Here is a 25,943-nt window from a genome sequence, read left to right as displayed (position 1 = left end):
TTTTATCCTCTCATGATGATGTCCAATTTGTCCTCTTTGTCCTGGCAGCCGGATTAGCCTGTGAGGGAAATAATATTAACCCCATTATACTTTTAAATCAAGTGATGAAATAGTTCCTAGTAGAATCTCCAGTCTCTCAGTCAACAGAGCTTTATCCCAAATGTTTTGGACTGCATCTCTGTATGGTATGATATGTATGACTGATGAATTGAGTACAATGGACCAATATGGATACACAATAAGCCCCTGGGGCTTATTGTGTTAATATTTTAGGATAGCATTTGACTCTACTGTTATTGATATGGGTAGTGGTTGATTCATTCAATCAACCACCACAAGAAAGCCTTTTTGCCTTTAGTGTTGTGCAAACAAACATTATAAATCAAATGGCAGATACAATAAATTAATGTTTTCAAGGAACCTAAATTGACTTATATTAGCCTGCAGAAACCCATTTGAAAAGATGTGCCAGGTGTCAGGTGAGCAGTGATTCTCAAACATTTTGATTTCAAGGACCCCCAGTATGACATGGACCCCATCTAATGGCAATTCTATCTCTGAGACCCCCATTTATTTTGTAAAATCAGTAAACGTAACTCTAAGAGTGTACAAATGCAACCATCTGTACACTCCCTGAGTTACGGACGCGTAGGGTCCATTTGGTTCCATTTAGACACTCTCAGAGTTACAGACCTGTAAGGGTCCATTTGGTTCCATTTGTACACTCTCGGAGTTACAGACCTGTAAGGGTCCATTTGGTTCCATTTGTACACTCTCAGAGTTACAGACCTGTAAGGGTCCATTTGGTTCCATTTGTAGATTTTGTGCACTCCCTGAGTTACAGACCCAAAGGGTCCATTTGCTTCCTAATTATCTTTTAGTTGTGGACCCCCTGGAACTCCCTCAAAGACCCCTGGCCCTGGGGGTCCCCGGACCCCACTTTGAGAACCAATAAATATAAATGACTACAACACTATACAGATGTGTTGCTGCTGTTGTTTCAGACCCAGGTCCATTAGGTTAATAATCATTAGCTGGGGACCCCCTGGAACTCCTCCAAGGACCGCTGGGGGTCCCCAGACCCTACTTTGAGAACCAATGAAAATAAATGACTAGCCTAATACACAAATATAGATATTCTTGGTGCTGTTGTTTCAGGGTACATTTGGTTCCTAATTATCATTTAGCTGGGGACCCCCTGGAACTTCCTCGGAGACCCCTGGCCCTGGGGGTCCCCGGACCCCACTTTGAGAACCAATGAATATAAATAAATAGGTTGCTGTTACTGTTAGCTTAGCTTGTTTTTAGCTTGCTAAGGGAAGGCTATTTGTCAGAAGACAATCTGTTTAAACTCACAGACCCACTAAGCACTAACATGTTGACAACTACCCCTCGTTTAGTGGTGGTGCAAAATGTAACAATGGGAAAGTAAAATAGCTTACCTTAATGAGTTGTTGTTGTTGTTGTCAGCACGTCCGGACAGCTACTAAAATAGTCCATAGGGAGTAAACAGGCATGAGCAATGGAACACAGAACAACTTAATGGTGGGAAAAAGTACTCACATATTTTACTTTTTAGTAAAAGGATCAATACTGCAATATAAAAATATTCTGTTACAAGTAGTAAAAGTCCGAAATTCAATAGGTAGGCCTACTTGAGTAAAAATACAAAAAGTATTGGCATGAAAGTGTTAGCCTACTTAAAGTACCAAAAGTAAAAGTACTCATAATGCAGAATGTCCCATTTACAGGTGTGAAGTACTTTTACTCAAGTACTGTACTTAAGTCAAATTTAGGTATTTGCATTTTACTTGAGTATGTCCCATTTCTAATACTTTTACTTCTACTCAACTACTCTCAGAGGCAAATATGGTACTTTTACTCCTCTACAATTATTTTGAAACTTTAGTTACTATTTACTTTGCTGATATTAATTATAATATTAAAGAATACAAAAAACACTTAAGCCCTCAGCTATTTGAAAATTGCCGATCTACAACCTTGTAGCAGTATATTAATACTTTTACTCAAGTACTCATGTGGACGCGCCAGGCGTATTACTGCCCTCTACTGGTCTAGGCTGTCTCCACCTTAGCCAATGTTGCTATGGCAACAGTCTCCGTGCTCTGCCGCTGGCCGCGTCTGCAATGGAGGAACTGAGCCTGCCTGGCTGCGTCTGCAATGGACGAGCTGGCTCAGCTGAGCCCACCCCCTGCCTCTCAAATAAACGCGGAAAGCTTAGTGCCAGAACGTCAAGGGTCTGACGCCAGGAGGATGAGAATGTGAATACACCTTTAATTTTTCCCTTTTGTAAAAGGATGTTTTTGTTTTGTTTTGTTTTTTCGGCACCAGTAAACCACTCCCACTGCTGCCTGTACCCTGTGAAGGCTGTGTAAATAAGCCGTAAGGCTATCTAGGATCTCCTTTTAGTTGACCATGTACCAGTGATTTGTGCTGTCATGAAACTGTACTCTTTTCTATTGCAAACTGCTAATAAACCCTTCAATCAATCAATCAAAAACCCTATATGGTTTCCTAGACCAGGTTGCTTATTTCTCTCACAGAATCTGGCAACACTGTATACAGGCACAGGGTTCAGTTCAGTACGCTGTGGTCCGATGTTGCTTAGCAGCCCAGCATTGCTGTTAGGTTTAGGGCTAAACAAAAACATGTCTTGCCTAGGTTATTATGCTAAGATTTGTCTTTTGATTTGTCTTTTACAAATTGCTCACCCTACAACCACCACCAGCGATCTTGGAAACAATGAATTTGGGTCTAACAATTCTTCTGACCCGTTTCTGTATTTTGCTTACGGGAGTAATTTGCTGAAGGAGAGAATCCATGTGAGGAACCCCTCTGCTACTTTCGTGACGACGGCACGATTAACGGTAGGCTGCTATGTGGATATAGACTCAGTATAGAATAGTCAGAATACTACCAGTGATTATTTATCTCTTTAAGCAGTTCACTTGTTGGAGTGTTGAGATAAATGTTGTAGCATGGAGACATGGAAAATGTCGCCCCCTTGTGGCATTGTATTTTTGACAGGCACCAGAAACGGTAGCTTACACAGTTATTAACCAGTTTAAAGATTTGATTTCACATGAAGCCAAAAACGTAATAGGCTACAGCCACACAAATATTCCACCTGCTGCCGTAGGCTTTCTTTCTGACATTAAATGTAAAATATCTAAAAATAACAAAATTGCTGCCAATTTTATAGGCTATAACAACAAGGCAAGCAAAACTGACAAATAAACGAAATATTTCACTTGGGAACCATGTTTTTTCAGATTCAGCATCCTTGAATTATGTAAAGTAGTTAGGGCCCCAATTCCCACCGGTCTAGAGGTCCTTCTGGTATTTTTTATTCACTTACCAGCTGGCCATTATTTTGTTATTTTGAGTCTTCTTGAGCCATGCACCTGCATGGCAAATTGTTTATTTATTTATTTTTTGTTTGTTTTGTTTTACAGACTTGAGTGTGCTCGTGTTTGTTTCCACTTAATAGTTATCAATGAGGACTGCTGTTATATTTCAATCCCTTTTTTCTGGGCAGAATTACACCCTCCGATTCGGACACCACTCAGCATCCTTTAATGGCTCCAACTCCTGGCATGGAGGAGTTGCTACTATCGAGCAGAGTGAGGGGGAAGAGGTCTGGGGCGTCGTGTGGAGACTGGAGGCTGAACATCTCATCACTTTGGACAGGTAGCGTCATTGTGATGATCACTGTAAAGATTTGTTGCAACTGGTGCAGGTTAAATTAATAATACCATACTATAACTATACTATAACTATATCAAGTGGATGCTTTACTATGCTTTACTGTACTATAACAAGTGCAATGTTCATTTGTTCATTCATATTATTCCTCTTCGACATTTATGTCGTTTTTATCTTCTATTTTGATATTTATATGAGAAGCTATTTCTAAATATTTCAGATGTTTTGTTGCTGTTCACTTTAGTGCACACAACCTCAAGAAGAAATAGTACTGTATTCTTTTTATTATTTTTTTTAAGAAAGTTTTGTCGAATAATTCTCTCTCTGAAACCTTTAGTAATTTTTATTTCCCAATTTCCAGGCAGGAGGGAGTTAGAGCCAATAATTCCGGAATGTACCGACCATTGGAGGTGCGTGTGCTCACGGACGAGGGAGAGCTGCTCTGTCGAACCTACCAGATGAACAACTTCAAACCGTACATCACCTCTCCACCTTACAAAAAGGTTTACATTCATACCTTACACCTCACCTCTCCACCTTACAAAAAGGTTTACATGAATACCTTACACCTCACATCTCCACCTTACAAAAAGGTTTAGATTCATACCTTACACCTCACCTCTCCACCTTACAAAAAGGTTTACATTCATACCTTACACCTCACCGCTCCATCTTACAAAATGGTTTACATTCCTATTTATACCTTACACCCAATTCATATTTTAGTCATCATTTATGACAAAATCTGACAACAAAAATGTATTTTGGCAGGCCTTGATGGTGTTGTAATGGCTGATTTTACACTAGGTTCCATGCTGAAAAAAGCCGATCTACAAGCTCACAACGTGTCGCCCTGCAACATGTTCTTTTTTTCTTTTTTGCAAAACAACAAGCATTGCATAATAAGCTAAGCTAAGTTACAAAAACAAATCAATGCAAAGCCTTCTAAATTGTTAATCCATTTAGGGTCCGGTCACTACCTCATTGGTAGAATGACACACCCAGTGTTGGGAAAGTTCACTTTAAAAACGAACTAGTTCAAGTTCAAGTTCAGAACTTCTAAAAGGAACTAGTTCATTTCTAGTTCATGATTCTATATTTTGAACTAAAGTTCATGGTTCCCCAAAATGAACTAACTTAGTTCTTTTTCGTTCTTTTTTTAACCATAATTCTTTTTATACTTTTGGCTATTCAAAAAATAATAATAATAATAAAAAAATATATATTTATGTATTTTTTTATTTGTTTTATTTTTTTTTACCTTACCATTTATTGTGTAGCAATCTATACAATAGGCCTAAGGCTATGTCTAAAACACTGGCCTACACACGACGTCTTGAAGAAATATGAATTAAATAAAGTAAGACATGAACACAATAATATTAGGCTTGCTATTCAGGTTGACAAATAAAGTTGCCCCTTTGAGAAGTGGAACTTACAAGTCATTTAAAATAAGGTGGAGAGAATCTACTGAGTAGGCCCTACCTGCACTACTCTACTACAGTGGTTCTCAACCTTTTCAGGATGCAACCCCCAAAATAATCATATGAACTCGGGACCCCCCACCCTGACAAGCACTTGGAATTATAGGAGTTGGCATTACATTAGTTTGACTGTTTGATTGTGAAAATAGCCGATCTACATGCTTGTGAACATGTGCTTTAGAAATGTGCAGATGCCACACCTATACTGTATGTTGATCTGTTTATTGTTGAGTGAGAAAACAATGTTAACATTAAGCTTAACAACTGGGGAGTCAGGGACCCCCCAAAAAATAAAATTGGGGATCCCCCTAGGGGTCCCAACCCACAGGTTGAGAACCACTGCACAACACGGAATTATTTGACATCTTGGTTACAGATTTAACAGTTGACACACGTGAGACAGAGAAAACAAGCGTTTGTAACAGCTGCTATTAATGTTGAGCTGTTAATTGCCTGTGGTCAAATCTGTGTCAAATGCGCATTTTCAATGAGGCGATCGAGTCGATCGTTATGCCTGGCAGTGTTACCGTGCGTGCAGTCTGTCATCTGATCCAAGAAAGTTGGAGCACCCAGCACCCTAACAACATCGCGGATTTCAAGAACAGAGGTAGAAGTAGGCTAGACTATATTATAAGATGTACTGTATGATGATCAGTTATTATTCCAGTGAGTGATCTAAATCCTGTTTTAACAGCTTCACTTAGAGACGGCAGATCACTTTTTCCCTCTCTCCCTCACTGCTCAGAGTGCAGACTGAGCTGAAGTGTTGTGTGTAGAAAGGGGAGGGGGGATGGGGGAGCTTAGGGGCAGCGCTATACTAGTCCGTAAGACAGTGTTCCACCGAGAGAATACACTTCAGCTCAGTGAATGGGCACACAGTGCGTGCTATTGGAGCATGTGAATGAAAAGAGAGAGGAGAGGACAGACAACCGCGGAGGCGCGGACCGCCGCATGAACGGCCGACGAACGCCGACGAACGTCGTTCACGGGCGTCAGAATGACCGCGTTCGACAATATCGTTCATCAAGCGAAAACAATTACGTTCAGTTCACGTTCGCCCAAAATATGAACGTGTTCATGAACGATCGTTCTTTGAACGCGTTCGGGTACAACACTGGACACACCGCACTTTTATTCTACCCATGAGGCGGGTTCTGCCAATGCATTTCAATGGGAACGGAGCATTGTTTTGCAGAAATCCGCAAAGGGCAGCAAACTGCTCCACTCCCATTGAAATGCATTGGCAGAATCCGCCCCCATACAGTAGGTAGAATAAAAGTGCGTTGTTACCGTGCCCTTAGACCGGCAACCACTTGGGAACCCCTTTTTGGGGTAGTTGTTGCTATGTACAGCATATAGCAACATAATGTAGTTGTAATTTCTGAACAAATAGTTGACGTTTTTCAGAAAACAGGATTTAGAAGGCCTCAGGTCTAGACCTCTTAAACCTTTTTTGTGTGTGTTCTTTCTTTGCAGGTAGTGTGTCTGGGTGCCATACAGAACGGTCTGCCACAGCATTACATAGACAAGCTGGAGGCGGTGGAGACCAACGGATACAGTGGTCCATCTGTTCTGGACAAGATCCCGGGTTTGAGTCCTGCTGCTGATAAAAATCACACCAGTGTGAACTGAGCGGTGGTGTCCATTCATTTCAAGTGTGTGTGTGTGTGTGTGTGTGTGTGTGTGTGTGTGTGTGTGTGTGTGTGTGTGTGTGTGTGTGTTTGAGCGTGTGTGTGTGTGTGTGTGCATGCATGTAAAAAAAGTCTGTGTGCCGTATCAACATTACAATTCATTATCACACCAATAAAAACATAACAGTTCCAATGGATGTTGGTTTTCCATATAATTTTTATGTTCTTCTTCTTTTCATATATTCTCTTTCACATCAGGACATTGTAATTATTAATAGACTCCCAGACCCAGACTCCCTCCCCGGAGTTCAGAGTTTGGGTATAGAATTACACTATGTGTAGGATGTAATTTGCATACAGATGTAAGGGGACTTAGTTTAATTGACTACAATTTTAAATATGTATTTTAATTTAAAAGAACAATCCTCTCTGTCACACTTTTATCAGTGATCACTGGCAGATCACCCTCCCCTGTGCCTACGGTTGCTGACCCCATATATAGAAATGATCAATGTGGAGAGTGAGTATCAAAGATCTTCTGTGGCTGCAATTTACAATTTACCAGATGCTCATTTCCAGACCGACTTGCAAGTGAGAAATCAGAAGAATAGCAGAGCTAAGCATCAGTGTTAATTTTGTCTACCAAAACATCAAAAAATGTTTGTCGACTATGTTTTTTCACTGACGAAAACAAAATGCAAACTAAAACTAAGACTAAATATATAGGCAATTTCGTCAACAAATAAAATCTAGAGTAAAATGTTAGGGAGTGCAGTGGAGAAGAGATCCAGTGGAACTAAATGACAGGTCGTTTTATGTTTGGTTGCATGCGCTCTGAAAATAGCAGATCTACAAGCTCACAACACATGGCATCGGCTATTTTCAGCATGCAACCAAACATCAAGGTAAATTGAGTGCAGAGAGAACAATTAGTGCCACAAAGAAACTATAATAGGTCAACAATAGGCTCATTGTTTATACCCTATAGTTTCTTTGAGTCTGAAATCTGTTTGCAAAACTATGGTTTGGGACCTATTTATGGGTCATGATGGCCCCCAAAAAAATAAAGTCACCATGCATAATAAATTGATATAACTATTAACCATATTTGAACTGGGGACCCCTCCCCCTCCCTATTCCCGACTGTGAAATTATTATTATTCCACATAGCCTACATTTGTTGTTTATTTAAATCATACTTTATCAAGTTTATATAGGCCTAGTGAGTGTTTAAACACAGACAGATAGTGGCGGGATACTGGTTTCACAACAGAGATGACGTAATAACTTTCACTTTCACTTCCCTTAGTGTCAAGCATAATCGCTTACTGTTTGCATAGGAGTTTATTATCAGATACCAGATGGGTGGAGCACACCGCAGCGACCGTTTATGAAAACAAAAGACAGTAGGCTACAGACCACTGTTCCGGTTTTGTTTGTTTTGTCATTAATAATAGCGACAGTATTTATATGGGGCGTGGATCAGGAGCAGAGAGAGACCGTTCCTCACAACCGTTACAGAGTGGTCGGATTAAAGACTGACAGACGTATGTAAACATGTTCTGACACGTTGATGGAGGGAGAGCACGTGCGTGTATGTTGTTGTGGTAAGTTTAAACAATGATTGGCTAATAATGTTTGACAACAGATTATCATTAAATTGTTTGCCGTTGGCTTTATTATTATCAGCCTAAATCAGGAAGAGTAGCCTAGTAGTAGGCTACGTAGCCTACTGGGCCATAGACAGGCTGCCCGCTACCAAGGTGGGCAGTGGGCACTTCTGGGCACCTCAATATAAAAATGTAGGCTATATTTTATCCAAAATGTAAAAAAAAATATATTATATAGCCATACATCAAGTCAAGTCAAGGTCAAGGATGACGGGCATGATGGGAACATGCACAGTGCATCATTGTCAGACTTTATTTTATTTTATTTCAATCTTTCAACTTTTTGTTTATGACCCAAAATGCCTTGATTACATACTACACAGGTTTTGTAGCAATTGTAGAAATGGAAGCCCTTAATTGTTGAATGTAATAAGCATGTTGTAATCATGTAGGGCAGGCTAATAGCCTACTTTACTTTTACATTTTTTGACAACATAGATTCTTTTACATCGAGGTGCTCAGATGGGCCTATGTGCCCACCTATATCAGTGTTTTATCCATTTCATATAGTCAGCTGTCCTCCTGTAGAACAGGGTATAAACATTCATAGTAAAGTATCAAACATTTGGAGAGAGAGAGAGAGAGAGAGAGAGAGAGAGAGAGAGAGAGAAAGAAATGGACATAACCCGTGGTATTGATGTGTGATAGGCTGTAGTGTTGTATGTAGATGTAGTAGGCTACAGACTGTATATTATGTTCCCCATTTTCAACAGTTTTGATTATATTTTGACACTTGCTTAGGCAATGTAAACTTATATTTTCTCCTGCCAATAAGCATGGCATGGGGCTATGGTAATAGGATAGGTGGGCACTATTATATAGGCCAGGGACATATAGGCAACTCAATGTAAAAAAAAAAAAAAATTTATGGGAGGGAATTTGAATATATATATACATATTATATAGGCCTTTATATATATATATATATATATATATATATATATATATATATATATATATATATATATATATATATATATATATATTAGGGCTGGGATGCGATTAAAAATGTTAATCTAATTAATTACAGGCTCTGTGATTAATTAATCGCAATTAATCACATTTAATCGCACACTGATATTTGACCTGAGAAGCATTTTTTTTTCAAGTAAAACACATTTTGTTGTACGAGTGAATCAACGAATGAGTTTTTTTAATCTAAATTTCGCATCCACTGGGCCAAGCAAAGCACTCTGATCGGCTACTTCTCCCTTTGCGTTTGTTGTCTCTTCTTGTTTGGTGCATCGCTATGATCAGTGTGCCCGAAACTGAAGGTTCTGTGGTGCAAAAACTAGTGCGATTAAAATCGCGTTAATTTTCTGTAATTAATTAATCGCAAGTAATCAGTTAAAGTCCCAGCCCTAATATATATATATATATATATATATATATATATATATATATATATATATATATATATATATATTAGAACATGCTTAATCATTCAACAATTAAGCTCTAATATTCCTACAATTGCTACACATTTCTACGAAACCTGTGCAGTGTATATCCAGTCATTTTGAAAAAAAGGGCGTAGGCCTGCGTAGGCCCGCTGAAGAAGAAAAAAAAAGATAGATGTTCAGTATGAGTCAAGATTCAAGAAGTATTTCACAAGCCTGACACATCAATTCAAGTCCAATTTCATTATAAAGCCTAAATCAATTCTCAAATATTGTTTTCTTCATTTGTTATGTTTTTCATTCAAGAAAGGGAACGTTTTCAACTCGAGTTGACTTCTTGGCATCTCACGACTCGAGACCTCTGCTGCTGCTTCGTGTGGTTAATGAGTGATGGGCCATAATGGAGAAGAAGGAGCCCTTCCTGGCACCAAAGTGCAGCTCCTCACATGGCACCGAGAGGTGCTGGTCTCCCAGGTTAGGCTGTCACGATTATGACATTTTACATGACGAATAATTGTCACTCAAATAATTACGATTAACGATTTAAATGTGTTTTTGTAGTTGACAATTACATTTCTGTTTGGCTTTTAGGCTTTGAATTTGCACATGGTAGATATGACACATAACCTAAATATACAAAGAAATTACTCACATATTTGACAACTTTATACTTAAAAAAAATAAAATAAAATAAAATTGATAGTGGAAATAGCCGATCGTTGTGAGTTTGTAGATCTGCTATTTCTACTATTTTTGACTTTCTTTTTAAATATAAGAACATTTCTCAACATGGAAACGATTGACGATTAAGAAAAATAAGCGATTATGTCAAATAAACGCGATTATGTAAAATAATTGCGATTAGACGAACATGTAATAATTGTGACAGCCCTACTCGCAGGTGAAAAGCATCCAGTGCATCCTTGACAACCTGTCACACAGCGGTTTCTTGTGTTCGGAGGATGTGGAGATAGTGCAGCGCGCCACCACGGCCCCTGATAAGGTAGTGAAAAAGAGGAAATGGGCGTTTTGGTTTTGGCACAAGTCATCATGCCATTTGGCTGTAAAATGATGAACTGAAACTCTTAGCCTAGCACATTCTCGGTCCTTTTGGTAGGCTACAAGTTGGGAGTTCTACGCAGACAGGGGAAGTTGCCTTACATAAGGACAACCGCAGCATACAGCATGTCTCAATGAATTGAGTACAAAGGACCCCAATGTAAACAAGACATAGTGCTTTCTTGGGTTTAAAGGAGTAGTTCACCCCCAAAATGACTTTTTTTCTATTGATTAGTCACGCAATAGAGACTAGAGTTCAAAAATATTTGTAGTTTTTTGTCGCATTCCTAAGACAACAATGTGATAACAATAAATTTACCCCCATTCGTTCCGGATGGGGACCCGTTTCGAAACGGGTCCCCATCCGGAATCAATGGGGGTAAATTTACTCGAATCAAATTTTTGTCTTAGGAGTGTGACAAAAAATATATATATATTATTGAACTCTACTCTCCAAAAAAAGTCATTTTGGGGGTGAACTACTCCTTTAAATCCTATTAGTAGACCCTGTATCTGAACTGTACTACTGTCCAGTGCTTTTTCCTATGCAAACTGCTAATAAAGTATTCAATCAATCAATCAATCAATCAATCAATCAATCACAATGCTGATGAAGGCTTGACTCAAAAACATGTTCTCTCTGCAGCGTACCATGCCAATTTATATATTTAAATAAAGTGCCTCAAATTACAGTTCACAGAGATTCTCTTGTAGAGATGTATTGTAAAGTAACATTTCCCGACCGTGCACCTGGCAAGAATGCTCAGTGAGATTGAAACGAGTTGGAGTCATTCTTGCTTCCCTGGTGTAAAGATGTTTTCGATATGTGCGGAAATAGCACATCTACAAGCTCACAGTGCATCAGACTCGTTGAGAGCTTGTAGATTGGCAATTATGTGCGACAATGTTGTACGATGAACTACAGTACATTATAACATTGTTTTTTTATACTGAAATCATGTTATTTGTAATTCTATATATTCATAATTGTTGTTTGCAAATCATTTTCTATGTTTTTAATGTTGCTATACAGTATACCGTACTCATAGGTAGAGGCTTTTTACTTCCTCCTGGCACTTTTCCTTTTTACATTTTGCGTACCGTTTGTTGTATTGGTTTTACATTCTGTGCTACAAATCAAATACATCAAGTGGTTAATGTTTTCCTGTTTACCTTCCTGACAATAATCTACAGGTACGCAAAATCTTGGAGCTGGTCCAGGGTAAAGGAGAGGAGGCCTGTGAGTGCTTCATCTATGTTCTTTATACAGTGCGTGATGCTTACATAGACCTCCAGCCATGGCTGAAAGACATCAGCTACCAGCCAACAGAGTTCACTCAGAAGATACAAGTGGTCAACACAGATCCCAGTGAGTAATTAAGTATTACTGAATTGCAGCTTTTAGTTTTAATTAAGGGTAGCTTACTGGCAATACCCTCTAGACCAGTGGTTCCCAAACTTTTTAGCTCAAGAGAAATTTGACCAGGGACCCAAACTAGTGAAAACAGCAGATCTACAAGCTCACAATGCATTGCGTCGCAAGGCATTGTGAGCTTGTAGATCAGCTACTTTGAACATGTTTGGCCAATGTTTGACCCGTTTTATAGTATAGTTTGTTGATCATTGATGCAGTACATTTCTTTTGTATTAAAATGGTTTTATAAGTCCTTAAATTGTCACTTAACTCGACACCCACCCCCCTCCCCCCAAAATCATGTGGGCCCGACCCACAGGTTGAGAACCACTGCTCTAGGCATGCCTGCTGTAGCTTTGACGTGTAGTCTACTTCTACAGAATGTGCAGTCAGGCTACTTAGTTTGTACTCGTTTACTGTACTGTACTGCACCTGTCCTCTGGTGTAGAACACGCCATTTATGAAGAGTTTCAACGTCCCAGGTCCCAGACTGGTGACTTTAATCAACAACGTTTTTCAGGCATTCATTCAGCAGTTAAGCCTGTTTTGTGAATTCCTTGTGCATGCTTTCAGAGATATCCTAAGGCAAACACACCTTTCAGCTATGGCACACACCAGAGTTATGTAAAAAGAGATGTGACAAAAAGGAAGTCCAAAATGCAAAATTGACCCTCATGCAGATGTAGTTCCTGGTACAGTACATGTGAAATGTATTCACATGGTGATATACAGATACCTTTTAAATACACCTTTTAAAGTGCACCACAAACTATCTATTGTGCTGCTATTTTACCGTTTTCTACAAACATCCAGGACCTTCTGAGAGGTTCCATGATCAGCTATTTCTGTAAAAAAAAAAAAAAGATAAAACAAAATAGTCAGTTGGAATTGTCACCACTCTCTTTACACACATCAGCACCATATAGGTGCATCTTTTTTGTGATTTGTGGATGATACTGAAGTGGAGACTGAGCTGTCAGCCACAGCGCTATTAGGATCTTTTCTCAGCACTTAGATGGAAACTCTCTTAACAAATCTGTACCTGTACAGTCAGGTATAGTGACCAAAATAAACAGTGCATTTATATAAAGTGTCTTTCCAAAGCGCTTCACAATGTGCGTAACGCACATTGCACATTCACCCACATGGCAGAGGAAACCATGCAAAGCACCGACCTGCTCACCAGAAGCATTTCAGTGTCTTGCTCAAAGACACTTCGACTCTAATCCAAGGGGAGCCACAGGGATCGAACCGGGAACCATCCGATTTCCAAGCAACTGCTCTTCCTCAGTCATTCAACCCTTACTACAGTATTTTCTAATTCAGTATTTCACAGTAACATGATAAACACTATAATTGTCCACATTATGAGTACCTATAGTGCACAGGTCTTCAACAGGGGGTCTGTGACGTGACCCCTAGGGGGGGTCCTCAGAGTTACTACAGGAGGGCCTCCAAATGTTCTTTACATTAACCACTTGAACACTAGCATCCCTATTCTGTCGGGTAATTCCCCCAAATCTACAAGCTCACAACATATTGCGTTGTGACGTTGTGCGTTGTGTGGCTACTTTGGTGTATTGGAAAAAAAGAGTATTGAGGGTTGAAATGGTAAAATATCTGTACATTTAACAAAAAACATTAATTCACTTGATACCTATGAGTGTGGTCTATGAAGCTATCTATGAAATAAATTGGAAAAAAGTTGAATATATTTATATATGCAGTGGGGGATTAGGGGTCCCTGCTTCATCTCTTTCTCAGCTAAGGGGTCCTTGACCTGAAAAACATTGAAGACATTTGATCTAGGGCCAAGAAGTCTAGTTCTTCGTCCAACAGCCACGGGTTACTGTTGGACAGAGAAGAGAACTATGTTGAAATGTATTTGAGTAAACAAATTCCACATAGCAAAGCTCAAGTTTTTCATACTATTGGGATCTGTGCAGCTTTCAACTGCTCAGTAGAAATATCTCCACCCCACTAACTATAAACTATAGTAGCCCCCTATTTCTGACAAATAATACTGGAAGTGCAAAAATACTGGAAGCCTGCTATTGTGCTGATGGAAGTGCTGTAAATCAAAGGCACAAAATATATTTTTTCCTTTATCGATTCTTAGTTTGACTAATCGAAATTAGACGTTTGCCCTGGACCCAAAGTACTGAATCTAGCAGATCACTGCTGCTTACGTGGCTGAGTGGCGCAAAACAACCTTGTAGTTCTGCTACTTTCACTACGTTTTTATTTGTATTTTGATGATTTTTTTCCCTTCTTTTTCTTATGAATTTGTTTTTGATTCATGAAAAATTGTGACTTTGAAATAATCCCTCGTGAGTCGTGGCCCATATAACTTGACCCCCGGGAGGCACCGCCGAGTGAGCTTAGGCGAGCTAGTCGCCGTGCCGAACATTTCGTCGGCCGCTCGAGCCCACCCAACGCCATCTGAGTCACTGTATGTCCGGACAGGGACAGAATTGTAAATCATATATGCACCTATCCCCCCCCCCCCTCCCCCCTTTCAAGTCACATGTTGACGTTTGGTCAATAAGTCACATTATGCCTAATGGGGGTGAGACAGTGTTGTCTCACTAGTTTGTTCCCCTCTCAGTCAGCAGGTACTGCGAGAAGCTGAGGGATCAAGTGGGCCGCGACACCCACTTCATCACGTCGTACGCCCAGCGAGAGCAGACCCTGCTGGACGAGCTGTACACCGACACGCTGATGGAGCTGCAGAGCGGCCGCAACGAGAGCCTGGGCTTCCTGGAGAGCCCCGAGCAGATCCTGGGGGACGAGGGGGTCTTCAGCCCCCAGGCCGAGACCATCTACGTGACGGGGGACGCCGGCGTGGGCAAGTCCATCCTCCTGCAGAAGCTGCAGAACCTCTGGTCCAAGCGCGAGTTGCGAACGGACGCTATGTTCTTCTTTAAGTTCCGCTGTCGAATGTTCATCGCGTTCAAAGACACGGATGAGATGTCCCTCCGGGACCTGCTGTTCAGCCACAACTGCTACCCAGACCAGGATGTGGACGACGAGGCTTTCAATTACATCGTCCGCTTCCCGGAGAAGGCTCTTTTCACGTTCGACGGCTACGACGAGATCCACGGGGAACTGGATCTGGTCAACATGCCCACGGTCGCCTCGCCGCACGACAAGGCGCATCCCCTCCTGCTGCTGATCAGTCTGCTCTGTGGGAAACTTCTGCAGGGCTCGCAGAAGGTCCTGACGGCACGGACGGGGACAGAGTTCCAGAGCAGCATGGTCAGGAAGAAGGTGGTCCTCCGCGGGTTCTCCCCGGCCCACCTCCGGGCCTACACCGCCCTGCACTTCAAGGGGCCGGAGCAGCGGTCCCTGGTGACCACCCAGCTGGACGCCAACCCCCACCTCTGCGGCCTCTGCTCCACGCCTCTCTTCTGCTGGATCGTCTTCAAGTGCTTCAAGCACCTGCACAGCGTGCACGACAACTGCGCGCTGCCCGGAGCGTGCGTGACTCTCACCGGCGTCTTCCTCCTGCTGTCCGAGGTCTGCCTCAGCCGCTCTGCGGCCCTGCCTCCGCCGGCGGCGGGGCTTGTGAAGAAGAGGAGCGCCAGGTGCACCTCCGAGACGTTCAGGGCGGGACTGAGGCCCCTGGCGGCCTTCGGGCGGCTGGCCCTGCAGGGCTTACAAACGAGCACCTTCGTATTCGACCAGGAGATGGTGACGGCCTGCGGCCTGACCGAGGAGGACCTGCTCGTGGGCTTCCTCCGGCCCGTGGGCCACTACGACGCCTGCGGAAGCCCTGCCACGTACGAGTTCCTCCACATGACCTTGCAGTCCTTCTTGGCCGCGTTCTCTCTGGTGCTGGACGAGCAGGTCGCCACGAGCTCCGTGGTAAAGTTCTTCATGGAGTGCAGCCGTAAGAGGGAAACCACCCACTGCCTGCCCTGCACCTCCTGCGTCGGCGGCTCTCACGGGAATCTCCCGGGACCACAGGACCCGTTCCGAAACACGGAGCACCTTCAGTTCGCCAACCTCTTCCTGTGCGGACTGCTCTCCAAGGCCAACGTGGCTCTGCTGGAGCACGTGGCGCCTCCGGTGCTGTTGAAGAAAAAAAGGGACTTCCTCAAATCCTACCTCTCCACCAGCGTCAAGTCGCACCTGCGCGGCTTGCCCCACTACACCACCGACGGCATCAGGAGGGTGCACGTGATGCCCCACTTCCTGTGGATGCTGCGGTGCATCTACGAGACGGGCAGCAGGGACGTGGCTCAGCTGGCGTCGAAGGGCATCACGGCCGGCTTCATCAAGGTGGCGTACTGCGACGTGTGCTCGGCGGACTGCAGCGCGCTCAACTTTGTGCTGCAGCACCGTGACAAGCCCATAGGGGTGGACCTGGACAACAACAACATCAGTGACTATGGGGTCATGCAGCTGAAGCCGTCCTTCTGCAAGATGTCGGTGCTGAGGTGAGGCGCGCGCGCGCACACACACACACACACACACACGATAAAAGGTTTCATGTACGTATGTTCTTAACCCATTTACACCCAAACACAAATCCGAGTGCCACACTGCGAGCTTGTAGATCTTCTATTTTTTTTTTAAATCGTGAACATTTGTGCAAGTCTTTGAATATCTTTGACCCGATTCTATTAATGTCTTCTAAATCAGTGGTTCTCAAACTTTTTCATGTCAAGGACCCCAAAAATGACATGTATTTGACCGTGGACCCCCATCTCAAAATATGTTGTTCCAGGGACCCCCCAGATGCACATATTTTAGTTACAAATGTTTGCTTTTAAAAATATATATATTTAAAGACTTGCAAAAAGCTGTGAGCTTGTATATCTGCTATGTTTCAATAGTTAAAGCATTAAATAATTCTAGGCCTAAATGGGTAATCTTAATTCACGGGTCTTCAGCGTTTCTTCGGCCCAAGGACCCCTTAGCTGAGAGAGAGATGAAGCATGGACCCCCCACTACATAATGTAAAAAAGCAAAATGTGTTGCAGATTAAACGCCTTCATAGACCTTTTTGACAGGACTATCATCTGTGTTCATCAAACCTTCAATACTTGGTAAACCTGACCTTTCACTCGGTACTTAGCCTGGTCTTTTTCCCCTCTACACCAAAAAATGTATTGATCTGTTAATCAGATCTACTGTGTGTTCAGGGGCGCAAATGGGGGGGTGACAAGGTGTTTTGGTCACCTTCCAGGTTCAATTTCGTCCCCTCCATTCACTTCCAGAAGTCCCCCCCGTCCCCCCCAGTCAGGGACCCCCAAGCCAAACTTTTAGGGGTCTGAATTCTGAAAATCACGCACTAAACGCGAGCGATTATTTTTAAGCCCCCCCCATCTAAAATCCCCAAATGGTTTGGTCCAGACCGTCCTGTGCGGCAGTGCCTTTCTAGCCATAGAAGAATAGCTTTCAGTTGACTCAGTGATGACGTCATAATATGGCGACTTGTTATGGCTGTGTGTCCTTATTATAACTCTCTGGGTGTCTGTGACTAGAGTCTAGAGAAGAGCACTGACTGGTGCACTGGTTTCAATTAAATTACTTTCTGGATCTGGACAATGACATTTGACGCTTGTACGTTTATTGGAATTAAATGGATACCAACCTCACGACCTGGCTGTCCCAAGTTGCTACAGAACTAGAAGTTAGAACTATGTACATTTCGGAAGGACCAAGTTGACCACAACAAGCAACAATGGTAAGTTTCTGATGAAGTGTGTGTTTTCGTGTAAGCTTTGGTTGTGTTGGTTATTGCAGTACTAGTGATAACTTCATAAGTAAATAAATAATACATCATAAAACCGTTAATGCCCGTATCTGAATGAAAATGAGGGGGGAAAACCGCCCGAAAACCGATCTTTGCACGCAAAAAAAACCAAATCGGTCGCGCGCGCAGGTCCCCTCCTATGCATTTACTGGATCTGCGCGCCTGTGTGTGTTCCCACCAGGCTGTCTGTTAATCAGATCTACTGTGTGTTCCCACCAGGCTGTCTGTTAATCAGATCTACTGTGTGTTCCCACCAGGCTGTCTGTTAATCAGATCTACTGTGTGTTCCCACCAGGCTGTCTGTTAATCAGATCTACTGTGTGTTCCCACCAGGCTGTCTGTTAATCAGATCTCGGACAGCAGTATCGGGGTGTTGGCGGAGGAGCTCTGTAAACACAAACAGTTGGAGTATCTGGGGTAAGAGATCGATTTATACACCTACAGGATCTGTGTGTGTGTGTGTGTGTGTGTGTGTGTGTGTGTGTGTGTGTGTGTGTGTGTGTGTGTGTGTGTGTGTGTGTGTGTGTGTGTCCCACGCATACCGGTAACTCAAGCACCGTCCGATCAATACATTTCAAACTTGCCATGAGGACCCAAGGGTGTGTTTGCTGTGCCGAGTGGGAATTTGGTCAGTACGGCGGTTGTCCAAAACCGAGAATCCACAACATATATCTGTTTGTGTGTGTGTCTGTGTAGTGGGTGCTGCAAGTGCTTAGTGCTCTGACAACGGGTACAATGGGCACTGCATTCCCATAGGCCGGGGAAGTGCTCCCAGCATGCATCACCCTAGCTAGCACAAGTATAATTCTTTTCAAATCTTTTTTATTGAAATGCAGTGTCATGTTAAGGCAGGTATACAAAGTGATGACAGCCCAAATCCCATTCCAATCACAATGGTTATTGACACAAAGTAGCATGAGTTAAGTATGGAGTAGCATGAGATTTGAAGCTATCATAGAACATAACATTCTAGTATAGAGTGAAGAAAATCCTGCCCATAAAAAAGGGTAATAAAAGAAAACATGTTTTTCCCCCTTCTGTATTCCCAATTTAGTATTGAAGCCAATTCCCCAAGCCCTGTTACTCTACGCTAGATCTATCCATGCTAATCCCCATAGTAGTCATTGGGAGGGTGAAGACAACAACATATACCCGAGCCGTCATGCCACTATCTTCTTTTCACCTGACATTGAGGAGCAGCACAAGTATAATTAAGTATGGAAATTAAGTATGGAACATAGTAGAGTCAGGCATTTCGAAATCGACAACACAAGGAAATTAACTTGGATAGGCAGAATATAAAAGTGATTAAACTGACTTGAATGTATTGACCTGTCTCTTTCAGGCTCTATAGCAATCACATCACAGACGTTGGAGCCAGACTTGTTGGACAGATAATTGAAGAGTGCCCAAAGCTTCGATGTGTCAAGTATGTTATAGGGTTTTAAATGAGATGTCTTATAAATGAGTGGTGTGTTTGTTTCATTCATTCTGACGTAACCTAACTCAACATAACTCCTGTTAGGATCGGCAAGAACAAAATTACCAGCGTCGGAGGGCGATATTTGGCCAGCGCCATTCAGAAGAGCACATCTATTTTTGACGTGGGGTAAGAGTTGACCGTCCTTTCACAGCGACAGCGACTAAGCCTTGCGCTATTGTTTGCAGACACACGTTGACTATAATGCAACCCTTCTCGACCTGTGGGCACCGGGGCTAACTGCAGGTGGACCCCAAATAAATCGATTGGCAAAACACTTTGAATGATTTTGTATGAATATATATACATGTATATAAAAAAATCTTTCTTTCTTTAAAACCTTTCTTTGAAATGTTTTTTCTTTGTCATAAATATAGGAACTTAGTTCATAATCAACTTCCATCATTTTTGTTGTTTTCCAGTAAGGGAGTAAACAAAAGAAAGAAACAATCTAACATTAAATATGCATATCAAAGGCAACATGAAATACATTAAGATACCTACATATACAGTACAGTACACATACTGTAGCATACGCCCATACAGTACTGTTAAGTACAAGGTGTGAAAGTGGTAAGTGGCAGTAGTTATAGTTCCATTGATCCAAGCCAGAACATGATTGGTTGATTGAGTGAAAATAAATATGCCCTGAAAATACACACAACCCACCCATCTGACCACTTAACATGGCAGCCGTTAAGTGGTCCAGGGACGTGCAGAGGCAGGGTCTAGAATGTCTAAAAGGGCATTTTGGTGAAAATATCGAAAATAGCCTAAGTCAATACTGGAGATGTGGTGTACGGCATGGATTTATACACAGAGAGGGCAATTCTTTCAACATAAGATTGACGCCGGCGTTCAAGTTCAGGAGAGTTTGGACAAGGCAATTTCTTGAATGCTGCCTTCAGGTATGGCATGGAAAGAGGGCATTTGCATTTCTTTCACCATAGTAAAAACTGCATTCATGGTTTGGAGAGGGCACTTTTTTGCAGATGGATAAAAGGGCAGGGGCTCAAGCCCCCTTTGATGTCTATATGTACACGTGCCTGGCAGCCGTTAAGTTTGAGAACCACTGTTTACAATGTCCCTGTTTTTCAGAATGTGGGGGAACACCATCGGGGATGAGGGAGCGAAAGCGTTCGCCGCTGCTCTGAGGAATCACCCGAGTCTCACCAACCTGAGGTGAGCGTTACACGTCAGTGTATCAAGCCGGGGGAGGCTCATTGGTTGAAATCGACTCATTTGATATGGTAGTAAATATAGCCCCCACTACAGGGCCGACAAGAACTAGAACCAGAACTTTCCAGAACCTAGAACTTCAAGAAGAAGTTCCGGGACCAAGTTCTGCTTACGTTTCCATCAACAAGACCTAACCGGGAAGGTCCCGAAAAAAGAAAAGAAAAGAGCATTAGCGCTGCTGGCCCTGCCCATAGGTTCCCAGAACTCAAGTTTAGTACTACATCAAGGGCAGGACCTAAAAAAGGTTCCCAGAACCGTGTTTGAAACCGGCCTGTGCATTATGGAAACAAAACCAGAAACCAAAAAAATAGGTTCAGGTTCTGGAAAGTTCTGGTTCAGCCTCGTAGTGGAAAAGGGGATTAAATGGCGGGTGTCTTTCTTTTCTTCTAGCCTCTCCGCCAATGGCATCACATCTGAAGGTGGGAGGAGCTTGGCTGAAGCGCTCAAAGAGAACACCTGCCTCAGAATCTTCTGGTAGGACCCAGGGTGGACCATTCAGGCTTATTCACTACCAGTGGTGTTAAGCAGTGGTTCTCAAACTTTTCAGGCTGCGACCCCCAAAATAATCATATTTTAACTGGGGACCCCCCACCCTGACGAGCACTAAGAGTTGAGGCATTATTTACATTTTGTATAACACGGTTGGTTCTATTGAGCTTGAGAAATGAGCCAATCTACAAAAAGTTAAAAATGTGATCCATCACTGCTGGATGACAGGATCATTTTTCATTTTTAAATAAAAATGTTAAAGAACTTACCTGAATAATTCAACATAAGTGTGAGGTTATTAAGTTGTGGATTGAATGTTGTAGACTAGAGGGCCAATTTTCATCGAGACATTTTTATGGATTCTAACTATGTCAGACAAATCTTTGACAACATGGACCCTAGCATCCCTATTCGGGGGTGAACATTCAGCGAAAATAGCAGATCTAATGCACTCACTGTGAGCGTGTAAATCGGCCTCATGCACCACATATATCCATTAGGAAATGGAGTGTTTATAGTCGTTGATTGATACATTAAGCCAGGGTTTCTCAAACTTTTACATTTCAATGTTTCCCCTTAACTCTGACAGTGTACAAATGGAACCAGAGTCCCTGTTACCCACTTTGAGAAACACTGCATTAAAAACTGTTTCAGGTTGGTGGAGAATGAGTTGTCTGACGACGTGGCCCCACATCTAGCTGAGCTGGTTAGAAGCAACACAGGACTGTCTCATCTCTGGTCAGAAGCCCACGCACGCACGCATGCACGCACACTCTTTCTCTCACACTCTCGCTTTTGAAAATATGCACCATTTTTACAATGATAATGACAGAATGCGGCTGAACATGTCAAATGGTGTAACCCCATAAAAAGTAGAAATATTATTGAATGTGTTATCCACTTAGAAAATAGATTTTATTTTATTAACCTCAAGATATCTTTTGGCAGCTGTTAAAATGAGTGGGGTATAATGCTGAGAAAACCCCTGTATATTATCATAACGTCAATGTCGGGCAGAAACCTCGCATCTCCAAGTTTTCATGTTTTTCCGCAAAGTAAAGCCTTGCTTCATCAGACAAGGCCGTCGCACAAAAGTAGTGAAAACAGCCGATCTACAAGCACACAACACCGTTGTGTGCTTGTAGATCGGCTGTTTTCACTAGTTTAGTTCATTCTTTTTAAATGATAAAAATGAACAGTTTTGGACATACAAGCCGGTTTCCACCTGACAACGACGATATTATTGTCCAGCCGACAGAGACGATCTGTGTATACGTACTGTATATGGTTTAGTTAAACTGAACCACTTGAACCACCCCATGCCAGCAAATACTGGTAACACCATGGACACAACACACTTGTTCAAAATATGGATGCTGGTCTGTGGTGGTTTAACTAAACCATACATGTACAGTATACAAACAGATTGTATCTCTCGGCTGGAAACCTCATACTGTATGTCCAAAACACTACTTTTGAGGAGTCAAATTCAGCAGAAGTAGCAGATCTGCCGAGCTCACTGGTCCAGCTACTGGATCGGCTACTAGTGATGCTTTTGTGTGACGTGTAGTAGGAGAAAGAAAATGGTTAAAAAGTTTAACATAAGGAGATAAGCGGTTCTGCCCCGACAGCGAGGAAATGTGATGAGCTGAAGCCTGTTTCTGGTGTGTGTGTGTGTGTGTGTGTGTGTGTGTGTGTGTGTGTGTGTGTGTGTAGGTTAATCAGTAACCGGTTCACTGTGGATGGAGTGAGGCAGCTCTCTGAAGCCCTGTCCGTCAACACATCCATCATAGAGATCTGGTGAGGAATCCTTTTCTTGTCTCAACAGCACTGGAAGAAGTCGTCCTAATGTTTCACTTAAAGCGGCACTTGTCCTGTCTCACCTAGACACAGGATCTGACATAAATATTGACCTGACGGTCAAGATTAAATCTAAAACGAGCAAGCAGGCATCATGCTCTATTAGCTCAATGGTAAAAATCTCAGCACTGGGTTCAAATATGGGCTTGAAGAGGAAAGTTGTATAGCGTAGCAATACCACTATATAAAAAATACTCACAACTTTACTTGTGTACAAGTACAAAAGCATCTCGTCACTGTCGGGCAGAAACCTTGTATCTCCAAGTTTCAAATTTGTACCTTTTTTTCGTGAAGCAAAGCCCTGCTTCATCAGACAAGGCTGTCGCACAAAAGTAGTGAAAACAGCCAATCTACAAGCACACAACGCCACGCATCGCGAGGCGCTGTCACTAGTTTAAATCACTAGTTTAGTGATTTAAATCACTAGTGTAGTTATTATTTTTTTCAATTATAAAAACACAGTTTTGGACATACAAGGTTTCCACCCGACAATGACGATATATTTATTTTTCTCTTTAATCAATTACACACCCCGCCCCAGAAGACTCACCCTACCACTCCACTGGTCACCAAATGATTGGCTCAGGAATTAAACAAAAACTAAGCCTTTTATGAATTCAAGGCTTCATCTGGTGTGTAAATGATTGAAAATAAGTATTCTATTATTATGTTTGGGGGTGAACAACGCTGTTTCTACTGTACATTGCAGCAATTTGATATACTTTAGCATTGAGGTACCCTTTCAGTAGTTTCTAATGATTCCTGCATTGTATGCTATGAATGTTTCAGTATCAAAGGAAACCGTGTCTCCGACGAGGAAGAGAAGCTGTTTGAAGCAGAGAAAAGACTGAAGTTCCACTGATTTGTGCCAACGTGAACTTGTTTTTTTCTCAAATGTTTTGCCACATTTAAACATCCTTTTCTACACACCTCTCCTTAAGAGTATTATTACCAGAGAAGTACAGTAAAGAGTGTAGTAGGAAATATTATTACAATTGTTAAAAGTATTAATATTACATCATTCTCTTAAATATAAAATTAAGAATTTCCTACGAATAAATTGATTGAGCGCATCAGTTACTTCACTTCCTCTTTGGGCAGAGAAGTTCAACAGTGACTATATTATTTACAAACAGTGTTAAAAGTATGTTTTATGTTTTGCTCCATATTAAAACAGCCAATGAAGCAAAGCCAATAGACTTAGTTCTCTTTTCTAGTTCACTGTGGAATTATACGTGAACACCACCTCTGTTACTGTAGGTGTTGAAGGTTATACAGTTATTTAAATAGACATGACTGGGTTTGGTGTTAACCACATTCAACCTAGCATCTCTATTTTTGTCATGTCATTATATGCAAAACATTTCCAACTTGAGTTTTTGAAGTATGGAATTTTAAAAGATGGAAAGGTTTGACCCCTGTATGACTGTGACTCCTGCATAGTGAAATGTGACTCACTGCAATGTTTTTTTTAGTTTTTTTCCCTCACCTTTTTGAAGATCATGAAAGTACAGAATGTAAGCTTTCAAATGGTGTATTTATTCAAATCTGAAAATATTTGAACATTTTAAACTTGTAAACCCAGAAGAGAGACCCCACAATGTTTACCTGTTGTAATATAAAGATTATACAACAATCGAACTCTGTTAATATTGGGGTGAAAAAAACAAACAATAATAATAAAGGAAGAATAGAAAAAAAAAAGTATTTTCAAATGTTCTGCCGTTTTACAACTTGTGAGTTCTGTCCGCTGAACCTGGACACAAAAAGTTCTTCAAGTATTCTTGCGTGTCTTTGGTCATCATGGCTCCTTGAGCGACAGAACAACTGGCATACTGTAGGAAAGTGGTTCCAAAACTGGTCTGGTCTCCAGCTTAATGTACAACATTGTTCAAGTATATACACTATACAGGGTATCTGCACGTTTCTAAAGTTTTGAGTTTTAAGAAGAATTGAACTGCTTTCAAGGCGCTTTTAATACCAAAATGGCCAAATTGTCAAATATTATGTAAGAATGAGGCAACATAAAAATAGCCGATTTACTTGTAGTCCGAACCGAGTCAGACTAAATGTAATGCCTTTAATTTAAAGTGCTAGTCGGGGTCCCCTGTTCAAATATGACTGTATCGCTGTCTGAAGTGGTGCTTAATCCACTTCCATAGGACGACAATATTCGTCGTCTTCTTCCTCCAGCGGTGGGAGGTCAGACGTGGTCAGACTCTTTTCTACATCTACCAGTCCCAATGTTGGTCACCATGAACCTTTTTTAAGTAATATACAGCAACAGAGTAAAGCTCTAGCTAAGTGGCCAAACACTGGTCCACTGGACGACATGAGTTGTACAATCTTTTTCTTAATATTGTATGAACATAAGTTTACAGGGAAAATAAACCGTTACAAATGGAAAAAGGTTAGGCAAGGATTGGCTGAGGTGGTGCGCTTAATCCACTTCATCCACATAAGTCATCGTCTCCCTCGTCTTCATCTAGCAGTGGGATTCTAGTCATAATTTTCTTCCTAGATAGAAGAGAAAATAATACACATTAATGAGTTAATTCTGATTCTTTAGACTTTGACCAATAGCAGTCAAAAACACCTTCTTTGTCACACAGAATGCTATAGATCTTTGATTCCCGATCTCGAGCTGTGCTGCGTGTCACTCCCCATCTCTCTTGGAGAGCAAAGGTCCGTTTCTCAATGGATTTGTCATCTAGGAGGGTTATTAAA

At 41.7% G+C, this 25,943-nt stretch overlaps 2 protein-coding genes across 3 annotated transcripts; both read left to right on the top strand.

The window, feature by feature from the left end:
* Positions 1-2,594: 2,594 nt before the first annotated feature.
* Positions 2,595-7,034, top strand: LOC308294485 (gamma-glutamylcyclotransferase-like). Its single transcript, XM_080737219.1, has 4 exons — positions 2,595-2,888; positions 3,560-3,711; positions 4,088-4,229; positions 6,687-7,034. Exons 1-4 carry the CDS (start codon positions 2,619-2,621, stop codon positions 6,840-6,842), a joined length of 720 nt encoding a protein of 239 aa, XP_080593345.1. The 5' UTR covers positions 2,595-2,618; the 3' UTR covers positions 6,843-7,034.
* Positions 7,035-8,239: 1,205 nt separating this feature from the next.
* nod1 (nucleotide-binding oligomerization domain containing 1) lies at positions 8,240-24,808 on the top strand. Of its 2 annotated transcripts, XM_080745531.1 has the most exons (13): positions 8,240-8,448; positions 10,218-10,385; positions 10,813-10,914; positions 12,165-12,339; positions 14,993-16,826; positions 18,482-18,565; positions 19,494-19,577; positions 19,674-19,757; positions 20,727-20,810; positions 21,258-21,341; positions 22,011-22,094; positions 23,073-23,156; positions 24,006-24,808. In XM_080745531.1, exons 2-13 carry the CDS (start codon positions 10,302-10,304, stop codon positions 24,076-24,078), a joined length of 2,856 nt encoding a protein of 951 aa, XP_080601657.1. In that variant the 5' UTR covers positions 8,240-8,448; positions 10,218-10,301; the 3' UTR covers positions 24,079-24,808. The 2 variants fall into 2 exon arrangements, with proteins under 2 accessions (XP_080601657.1, XP_080601658.1); XM_080745532.1 differs by lacking the exon at positions 10,813-10,914.
* Positions 24,809-25,943: the final 1,135 nt, after the last annotated feature.

Source organism: Nannobrachium achirus (genome assembly GCF_963921795.1).
Source record: "Nannobrachium achirus genome assembly, chromosome: 2".
NCBI classification, from domain to species: domain Eukaryota; kingdom Metazoa; phylum Chordata; class Actinopteri; order Myctophiformes; family Myctophidae; genus Nannobrachium; species Nannobrachium achirus.
Note: the sequence above shows the minus strand (reverse complement) of the source record. Positions and strands in the feature narration are given on the sequence as shown.

Coding starts and splice junctions, on each gene's coding strand:
- nod1 (XM_080745531.1), top strand. CDS start 10,302: ATGGGCCATAATGGAGAAGAAGGAGCCCTTCCTGGCACCAAAGTGCAG. Junction 10,386..10,812: donor GAGAGGTGCTGGTCTCCCAG/GTTAGGCTGTCA, acceptor CCCTACTCGCAG/GTGAAAAGCATCCAGTGCAT. Junction 20,811..21,257: donor CCGAGTCTCACCAACCTGAG/GTGAGCGTTACA, acceptor CTTTTCTTCTAG/CCTCTCCGCCAATGGCATCA.
- LOC308294485 (XM_080737219.1), top strand. CDS start 2,619: ATGTTGCTTAGCAGCCCAGCATTGCTGTTAGGTTTAGGGCTAAACAAA. Junction 3,712..4,087: donor CATCTCATCACTTTGGACAG/GTAGCGTCATTG, acceptor CCCAATTTCCAG/GCAGGAGGGAGTTAGAGCCA. Junction 4,230..6,686: donor CCTCTCCACCTTACAAAAAG/GTTTACATTCAT, acceptor CTTTCTTTGCAG/GTAGTGTGTCTGGGTGCCAT.